The sequence below is a fragment of the Pteropus alecto genome, unplaced genomic scaffold (genome assembly GCF_000325575.1).
Source record: "Pteropus alecto unplaced genomic scaffold, ASM32557v1 scaffold45, whole genome shotgun sequence".
Taxonomy (NCBI): domain Eukaryota; kingdom Metazoa; phylum Chordata; class Mammalia; order Chiroptera; family Pteropodidae; genus Pteropus; species Pteropus alecto.
In genome coordinates, this window is record NW_006442491.1 from 37,953,115 (window position 1) to 37,962,694 (window position 9,580).

Consider the following 9,580-nt stretch of genomic DNA (forward strand, 5'->3'; position numbering starts at 1 on the left):
GGCGGCCGGGCCGGAGGGGAGCTGGAGGGAACGCGGGACCGCGTGGCTTCGGGGGCGCGAGACGCGGAGCCACGTCTGAGGCCGGCGTCGGGGGTGCCGGGGGCACCGGGGGCACCGACATTCAAAGAACCTGAGGTCTCCGCTCCCGACTTCCTGAAAAAGTGAACCCGGCCTAACGTGCGACTACCCCGACATTTCCCGGGGTTTCAGGGCAACCCGTGATGTGCCAGGACGGGGGCAAAGGGCAGGATGGCGTGTGGGAATAAAAAAAGGTGGGAACAAGGGCTGGAGGCGCGGGGGACCCACAGTGACACCCACACGCTCGTCCCTGCGTCCGGTTCAGAGGCGCGTCCTTGCACCGCAGAGCCAGCTTACAGTTTACAGCCTGTGGCGATTAAGTGAATACTTAATGAGGAAAATCTACTTTTTTCTTCACATTTAAAGAAGTTGTAATCAAAAACATTATGGTTAAAAGGGAGTTTTTATTAACAAGAAAGGTTCTTAATTCGTATAATTTCCACTTTTAATATTTAGGACAAGACGCTCCATAGTCCAAGGGTCTATGTGAGCGACCTTCCAGCTGAGTGCTGTCACTGCGTTTGCTCACTGGGCACTGCTACTGTACCAGGTAAAAGCCAGGAACTACCAACTACTTAAAACAAGTTAATTACATTGGAATAAAATTGGGAGTGTTTTATATTATTAGATCAGAGTAAAAAACAAAATCAAACGGGATAAACTTTGTTTAGAAATCTTTATCATTAGGGCATTCATTACACCTCTTTCAGAGCAAGTATACTTTACAGAAATTATATAAGGCAACTTTTTATTAAGTATCAATATCTAGCAATGTTTTGTTTAGCTGAAATGTTATTTCAATTGTAGTAGAAACTATGGTTACAAAAAAATAATCAAAAACCTCATTGAGTTTTAACTTGCTTTTACAAATGCCCTAAGAAGTCTTAAGCTAAACAGTATTTTAAGTTGAAAAACAATTTTCGAATCATTTGTTATACTGTTTCTGTGGTTTATATACATGTATCATCTGGTTTCCTTCATAGGAAATCTGATTAGAAGTTTATCACATAAAGTATTGTAAAATAAAGGCAAGAGCTAATCACCTCTTAACAAAAATACTCTATATGCAACAAGTATCAAAATATTATTTACTGGTTGATAACCGACTGCCACAGAACATGAAACAAAACGCATTTACTGCCATTGTTTTTCGGAGTGCAGCTGCCCTTTGGCACCCCCAAGGAGGATTTCCATGGAGAAAAGCTGCAAAGCAATTCAGGTAGTGGTTAGTTCAGGGGTCAATGCTTTTTTCTTCCCTATTACTCTTCTTCTCCCTCACGCCCCCACCCCCACGTGGCACGTTATTATTAAAAACATTAAGTACCTGGGATTTATGCTTCAGATCAAGGCATCATTTGAGTAATTTCAAATGATGTACAGCTCCTCATGTAAAAAAGATGTTTTGTGGTCACAATTACTTCAAAAAGTAATTATATTCAAATAACCTGACATATCATGCTTTAGCAATTACAGAACCATGATTTTGACACATGGCAATTTATAAGTTAGGCAAATGTGAAATGCTAAAAGATGTGAACAGCTGTTCTTCTGTTTAAGTTTAGAGTGCTGCAGAATTCTGGTAATGACTTTATTTTTTCAGTTAACCAGCCCACGACACAGCATACTAAGTCATAAAGTACAAACGCAAGGAAGGGAATACCTTCACGAAGTTGCAAAACTGTGGCAAATCGAGAGCGCTCTCAATACAATAAAATCATAGTTTTTGTTGGTGTTATATATTAGTGATAATTTTCATTCCGAAAACGTCATTTAGGTGCCAAATTAAAACACTGTGAGTTTTAATGGTGGTTTACAGCGGAGCAAGTTATTTTATACAAATTAACCTCTTTCAAAACTATACAAATTCTCCTTTTAAAGTGAGTTCCCTCTTGAAGTTTGCTGCAGCAGGGCAATCGTGTATGTTTAAGAGGTGGCTCTGCTTTGTTCTGGAGTTGGTCCAAAGCCAGGTAGAGTTCCAATGCACGCAAAGCTTTAAAATTCTACCTTAAAGAGACTTAACACGCTAACACCGATTTCCAAGTACTTTGCAAAAACTGTTAATTGTTCACAAATAATAGAACCCTCAAAATCAGTCATCTCAAACACCACCAATTATTTTGGATGATCCCTTTTATTTAGAAGCCCTGTACCTCCCTCTTTGTTTTGATCAAAAGTCACACAGCCTTTCTTCAGCTTATTAAAAAAAATTCTACCTAAAATATAGTTGTATTTTTTTAAATAACAAATAAATATACTGCCCGCTGGTAGAGACCTGGGTACTGGGTGTTGCACGCCACTTTCCATCATTTCTCCACAAGTGCTGCCGCTGCCATCGGTGTCCTTATGCTCCCTCTTGCCGAAGCTGTCAATTCTTCAATTTCAGCGTTTAATTTATGTATGACCCACTCCATTGCTTCTCGGCCCTTAAAAAAAGCCAATGCGTTTACTGTTACCGAGTGAGAGCAAAGGCATGCATCAAATAAACGGCACACCAGGAAGTAACAAGGAGCATTATAAGGATAACCAACCTCAGCAGGATGGATTGTTTTTGTTCTTGCTTTTTCTTCTTGATGTTATTTACCAAATATCAAATGCCTTGAGCAACTGGCTTGATCTATAAGCTGATTTTTATTTTATATGCGAAAGATGTTCTCAAAAGAATCTACACTTTAATGACAGTGATGTTTTTGCTTACTTCATGATCAGAGTGGTCCCCTTTTGGGGGATAAGGTCAAACCCGTTTCTTCTTTTTATGTCCCTTATTTTAAACCAAAAGCCTGTACTCGGCCCTGGTACGTCTGGTCCCTGACTACTTCTTAAGCCATTCTCTCCTTGCACTCTATGTAGGTTCTTGAGGAAAATAAAAAGTGTTGCGTGCTTCCTCTGTCTCGTGCAGCTCCTCTGCACGGAAGCCTCCTGCACGCCCCTCACTCAGCACTCAGCAGAAACACCACTTACTCAACGCTCATTAAACACTCTCATCTTTCTGTACTTTTCCTTTCCTAATGGCATGTTGTGTGATCAACGTCACCTTCCTGTTAGTTCCCCGAGGGCAAGGGCCGCATCTGTTTTGTTCCCCGTGGCATCCCGTCTAGCCTAGCACTTTGCCTGGCACAGAGAAAGCATCTGTGAATATCTTCTGACCGCTGAATGAGTACATCAAATGTGTCAGGAAACAGCACTAAGCGCCTCTTTCTCTAAACTTCCTTCGTTTAAATCACGTATTCTCAATGGGGCAAAAGTCAGTTGGGGGTGGTGATACGAGAAACCTGACTCTTTTTATGTGTAAAGTACAGACACGTCTGTCCGTCTACCTGGCTGTCTGTCTAAAACCGATCTGGCGGTGCCGGGCATGCCGATGGAAAAGGTTGCGAATAGTGCTTTTAACAACCACACTTGGCCACCGACGACTGAGCACTTCCCAGGGGCCAGGCCCTGGGCCACACACTTTCCTATGTTATCTTCCTCACTCTCCATGCCTAAGCCTGTAAGGTGGGTCGTTAACCTCCACTTCACAGAGGGCAAACTGAGGCGCAGAAAGTTAACTGCCCAAGGCTGAAAGGCTGGTTAAGGGTTAGAGCTTGGATGTAGAGCCAGGCGTGCTGGGCCCCAGAGCCTGTGCGAGTAACAGCCTATGTGGACTCTCACTGCACTGTGGCTGAGAGTGGCTTGGGGACACACACACATTCAGTACTAAGCTCTTTCAGAAACGAAACCCAGGAAAAACGGCCATCAGAGAGCAGCTTTACTTACTTTATTAGCATTTGAAGATATTGTACTTGCCATCAGTCCTTCGAGATAACTACTGAGACTGACCCCTTTCACGGTGATTATGGCTTCTTGAGTCAAAACAGTTCTGGAACAAAACAAATTCACACAGTTTCGGAATGATCTCACTTTCAGTCTAGAGAAATATTTGATAAAAAAAAAAAAAACAAAAAACTAAGACACCCTGTAAAATAAGTTTGTTAACACATTTTTTACTCACCTTTCTGGATCCTGAGGATGTGGTTTGTATATAAGTCTCTCATCTACTGAAACCATATTTGTAAAGGATATCTATAGAATTAAAAAAAAGTATATCAAATCATTGTGGAAACCCAAGGTTAAAAGCATTTCCAAACTAATTCATAAATCAAAGTCTTGCTAGCTAAATATACAAAATAACAACAAATAAACCACTTTGATATTACCGTGTAAATAAAACTCAATTTCACTATTCACTGCTTACTTTTTATTAAAAAACAACTTTGACAAAAGCATTACAACAGTAACGACCTTCACAGAATCCCAAAGTCATTTCGTTCAGAGCAGCACCCTGGAGATGCCAAGCAGCTCGCCAGAGCCGTGAGGCGATGCTGCGAACCACAGGCCCAGACAGCACTGCTTGTCAGCGCCGGCTCCCCGCAGCGCCATGAGGAGCGGTCCCCTGTGTCGACTACGAGAGGCAAAGACTTAAGCCGAACCGTTTAAAATAAAAACAAAGAGCTAAAACTTACGTTAGTGGATTTAAGCTCCATCGTTTTCTCTACAGGGTCAACTACAGAATGTTCTTGCACATATGTTTTGGTTCTTGCTGCACCGATAAGCTAAGAAAGACATCGAGAATTAGTAATCAGAGGAGGGTTCCTTAACCAGTGTATCAATATTTTATTTGAAAGTAAAAAGTGTTCATGTCTTGAACCAAAAATCTGCTTCACAAAGAGCAAGAGGCATCAGACGAAGGTCGGGAAGGGGGCCCCGTGAGTTGCAGGGGGGATGTCACACACCAGGACCTCCCAGACCCAGACAGCACCCCGGCCCGCTGAGAACGTGTGCGACACAAGGCGGCACTGAACGGCCAGTGTGCCACGGAGCAGCGGGCCTGAGACACAGAAAGCAGGGTCTCTGGGGAAACGTGGCATCGGGAACAAGGAGAGCGCAAGTCTCTGTCCGCATTTTCCTGGCGCAGCCCACGGGTAGGGGCCCGTGGCTTCACTCTCCAGACAGAGCAGCAGCCGTCTCATGGAGGACAGCACGGCAAGCATCACGGCCCGTGCCGGGCCCCCAAGCCCATGCCCTGATCCTGCTCACTTCTGTGTCCTCGCTGCCTACTGCAGTGTTTGTACAGAGGCAACCGGCACGTTCCTGAACAGACCTGGCTTTTCAATGAATGGGGAGATGAGTCAGAGCTGGGAACGAACGCAGCCAGAGCCAAGTGCACGGGTAGCTGCTCGCGCGGTGCACGAGCCACCACTGACCACGGCCACCGGGCCGTTCCCTCGGAATCTCACTACTGGCCACAGCCGAAGTAGGAAACAACTCCTTTCGATTTCAGAGCGTTCGCTGGCTCCCTTCAGAAGGTTTTATCAGGTGCCTTCATGAAGACTGTAATAATATTTCCAATTCATTATACACTCATAGCTCGAGTTTATTATAATACAATTTGAACGGATGCAAAAATGACATTCGGAATTGGCTCCCACCACCTATTTGAAATTATAATGTGGCTTAGAAAACTTTCCTTCAGCAGTCACATTCCCCCGGGAGAGACACACTTACAGACTTGACAATGGAAGGCAGTCCCCACTCGGTGCTGAGAAGTCTATGGCTGTGCAACTTTCCAGAAGGATCTATGTGTCTGTCCAGTACGTCAACTCCAACCACGCTTGGGTTCATTGGGTTTGGGTACTTCTGCATTGCAGCGGTCGTAACGGTTTCCCATGGGTGGCTGCCAAATAAACCCAAACCAGACACTTAAAAATATGCACGTCAATTAAGTCAGTTTTGTAACCTGTCAAATTATTCTTTATAAATGTAACTTTAATTAATTTGCCTGGGGAAAATGATTTTCCGAAACACTGACTGAAAGAAGAATCTGGGGGCTTCGTCATTACTGTAAACACAGGTAGGCCTCGGTATTTTCCCAGTGCACAGGCTGCATGGTGCCAGTAATGCCCACAGAGCCTCACAGAAGTTTCCTCAGCAGTCTTTCCTACTTACCCGTGTCCACTTTCATCACATTTTGTTTCTGAGAACCAAATTCATACAAATGTTATTTAAAAATTGTTCTACAGAAACAAGCAGCAAAAATTGTTATTACACCATTTATTCTTTTGTCTGACCCGATTCCATGAAGCTATAAAGAAGTAACAAAAAAACTACGCGCACTGGAAAACCTTACAGGGGCTGCGAAGACGCACCGCGTCGCTGAGCTAAAGACCATAATACCGCACGTGTGTTTCCTCACATTAAGGTAATAAGCGGCCTCGCCAGTCAATCTTTTCCCATTGCCCTCCTCAGAGGAGGGATTCTGCTTTGTTCTGAAAAGGTCACTCGATACGATAACATTTTTAAGATGCTCCTATCTAGTATGTTATTTTCTAATATTCTCTCCTAATACAATAAGCACTTGCTTATCCTCTAGGATCGAAATGGTAACAGTATCATGGGACTTGCAGGACCTTCATCTTCCTGAAGTACACGTGCCTGGGTGACTCAAATGGGATGCACATTAGTTCACGACTTGTGTGAATGAGATGCTCATACAAAAGACATCTTTTCAAAAGGGCCCTTCTGAACTATGCAGCACAAAAGGTGACCTAACTTTTTAGAGAACTGAGCATGACTACTTGCCAACAAGGAAAATCTCAACACCATTCACTTCCCAGGACTGTGGACGACCAGCAACATTACTTTTAACGTTTTCATTTCTGCTATAATATTATATAAATGCACCTCATTCTGTTTTTAATCTCAGGTCTTCTTCGGCAATCAGAGCAGGTATAGAAGTTGAGGTACTTTATAAACCTGGGAGGTCCCCACATCTGTGTATCTAGAAGTGATACAGGCCGAGCACTGATTGTTACCAAGGCGACTATCTAGAATGAAACCGGACGAACCCTTTCCCTGCTCCATCTAGTCGCACGCCATGGCTAGCTGGCTTCCTTGTGTTCTTCTTCCCCTCATCGCCTAAAAAACTTAGTAACTGCACAGCTTCCAGGTGCTTAGCATTCTTTGCAATTTAGTCCTTCCCTCCTGAGTCGACCTGAAAACACCAACGTTGACTTCGCTTAGCTTGAACTAAGACTGCTTTACGAAACGTAACTGGCTCAAACGTTACAAAGGCTGCCTATTACGATTAACAGTCTTCCAGCAATTAATTTTAACGGTTTCAAGGTAACTACGTGACAAGACATCACACTGGAAGACATTCAAGGACAGCACCAAAGGGCAGTCTGGCGAACCTGGTGGTGGCCTGCCAGACTGTCCGATTTCCCCTACAAAGCGAGGTGGAGACAGTTAACTCCACCGAAGCAGCAACGACGTCTTGGTTTCTTTACCAAAATGTAACCAAAGAACAGTGCCTGGAACACAGTGGGCGTCCACGTTTGTGGAAGGAATCACTGAATGACTTCAGCTGGATGCCCGCAATGTGTCAGGCCTTGGCAGGAAGTGTTGGAAGGGCAAAGACGGGTAGGACGCAGGGGGATGGCTGAGAGGCTGGCGTCAGACACGACACCCTTAGGATGCGTGCGTAGGGAAATGGTCTAAGATTTGTGAGGGGAGAGAATGACTTCAATTTCAGGTGTGCTGAGTTTGAAGAGCCTGTGGGACAAGTGAGTAGAGACACCTGGTAAGACCTGACGGTCAGGATTGCAAGTTCAAGAGGCTGGAGCCCCAGGCGCAGATGTGGGTGGCATAAATGTGTACATGTTAGCTAGGGCCTTGAAGGAAACGCCCCGATTCCCTGGGGGACAGTCAGGACCAGGGCTTCCCCCAGGACATGTGCAGCATGTGTGTGAACATGTCTATCCCCTGGGGGGAAGGCCCTGGAGCCTTCATCAAATCTCAGGGAGGTCTGTGACAGAACGAGAAAAAAAAGATTAAGAATCACGGATGAAATGCAAGACAAGAAGGCCAACAACAGCCTCACTGGACGCTTATGCTTAAGGGGAAGAACAGAGAGAAATGCTCACGAAACAAGGGCGGAAGCGATGGGGGCAGGGGACAAGCCAGGGAACAGAGTGTTAGGGAAGACAGGAAGAAAGTTCTAAGGAGACGTGGTGCCAAGAACTGCCGAGGCATTCAGACCCACGAGAGGACTGCAAGGTACAAGCCATTCCTGATCTCAGGAGCTGAAATGGAGCAGAGAAGTATGTGCCCAGGTTAAAGAACATCGGAAAGACTACAAAATTTAGGGTCTTCTCCCCAAGAACGACGATAGACTAGGAAGAAAAGACATCTTCCCTCTGATTCTGACATTCTATACTCCAGGATCTAACATTCCATAGTCCAGGATCCAGTGGACTCGTGGATGTGTGTGCTTCACTGAGTCTTTAAAAAGTTTACAGCTTCTTTTAAAATTGCCCTCGGAAACACTGTTTAAAAAATCAAACGGTGAAACTAAAGCATCCTACAAAGCTATGAAAGTTGAAACAGTGTGGCTCCAGTAGCGACATCAGCGGAACAGACTGGACAACTCAGAAATAGGTTCGTATACAAACCGCAAGTGTTTAGGACAAAGGTGGCATCTCAAATCATTGAGAAAAAGACGCATTAGTCAATAAACAGTGCTAGGACAACTGATTAACTATTTAAGGCAAAAATGATTCAGTTACCTCTATGTGTGGTTCTTCTGTGTATGGAATCAGGCAACCAGAAAGGAGTTTAATTCCCAACATCCAACTGGTTTAAGGCCTCTTTGTTACCAAAAATTTCTCGATAACCGAGAGATACTACTGAAGGTGGCCTCAAAAACACCTTACACTGGCAGCCCTGATGATATCATAACCTTCCATGTCTCCAATGAAAATGGGTAACCCAAGGTCACACGGCTTGCTGGCGTCTTAGTGAACCTTGGACTCTAATTCCAAGGCTGTTTCTCACGTCAAGGAGCTGCCATAAAGTTACGTCTCCTGGTGGCCTGAGCTCATCAAATTCACATTCCGAGTTAAGGAACTCCACCCAAACGGTAGTGGGGCGATGAGACTCTCGAGAAGGCCCACGCCTTCCTCTTGGGATCTTCGGGTCCCTGTCCCACGGGTTTCGGAAGGCCGGATGTGTATGCTCGGGGCCCCTCCACGCCTAGCGCTGTCAAGCACCTCGAGCTCAGCGACGCTCCCACCACCCCGGGGGGCAGGCAGCAGGTGTCCCGGCTCTGCTCTCCCACCCCAGCCCTCCCGAGCTGTGACTGGGCCTGGAAGTCGCAGCCTTCTCCGCTGGGGACCCTTTCCTGGGGCGCAGGGCGGCTCGGGCGCCCCCCACAGATCCCCCCGGGGTCAGGCCCGGCTCCTCCCACTAGGCCCGACACCTGGAAGCCTCCTGAGGGACGCCTCGACCTCGCTGCAACTCCAGGCCCGGCCTGCCCCCCCACCCCGCAGTTTCCCGGTGCCCCTCCGCCGCACCGCCCCACGCCCCAAACTTACTCAAAGACGTGTTCCGAGGTCCAGATCTTCATGGTGCCGGCGGCCTGCGCGGTGTCCCGGCGGCGAAACGAGGAAGAGGCCACACTTGCCTCCGC

General features: G+C 45.9%; 1 protein-coding gene across 2 annotated transcripts; it reads right to left on the reverse strand.

Annotated features, from left to right (window-relative positions):
- Positions 1 to 735: 735 nt before the first annotated feature.
- PRELID3B (PRELI domain containing 3B) lies at positions 736 to 9,574 on the reverse strand. Of its 2 annotated transcripts, XM_015597267.1 has the most exons (7): positions 9,486 to 9,574; positions 5,620 to 5,788; positions 4,578 to 4,667; positions 4,067 to 4,137; positions 3,832 to 3,934; positions 2,351 to 2,501; positions 736 to 1,281 (listed from the first exon to the last, which is right to left on the reverse strand). In XM_015597267.1, exons 1-6 carry the CDS (start codon positions 9,515 to 9,517, stop codon positions 2,382 to 2,384), a joined length of 585 nt encoding a protein of 194 aa, XP_015452753.1. In that variant the 5' UTR covers positions 9,518 to 9,574; the 3' UTR covers positions 736 to 1,281; positions 2,351 to 2,381. The 2 variants fall into 2 exon arrangements, with proteins under 2 accessions (XP_015452753.1, XP_006922014.1); XM_006921952.2 differs by having other exon boundaries at positions 736 to 2,501.
- Between the last annotated feature and the right edge of the window lie 6 nt (positions 9,575 to 9,580).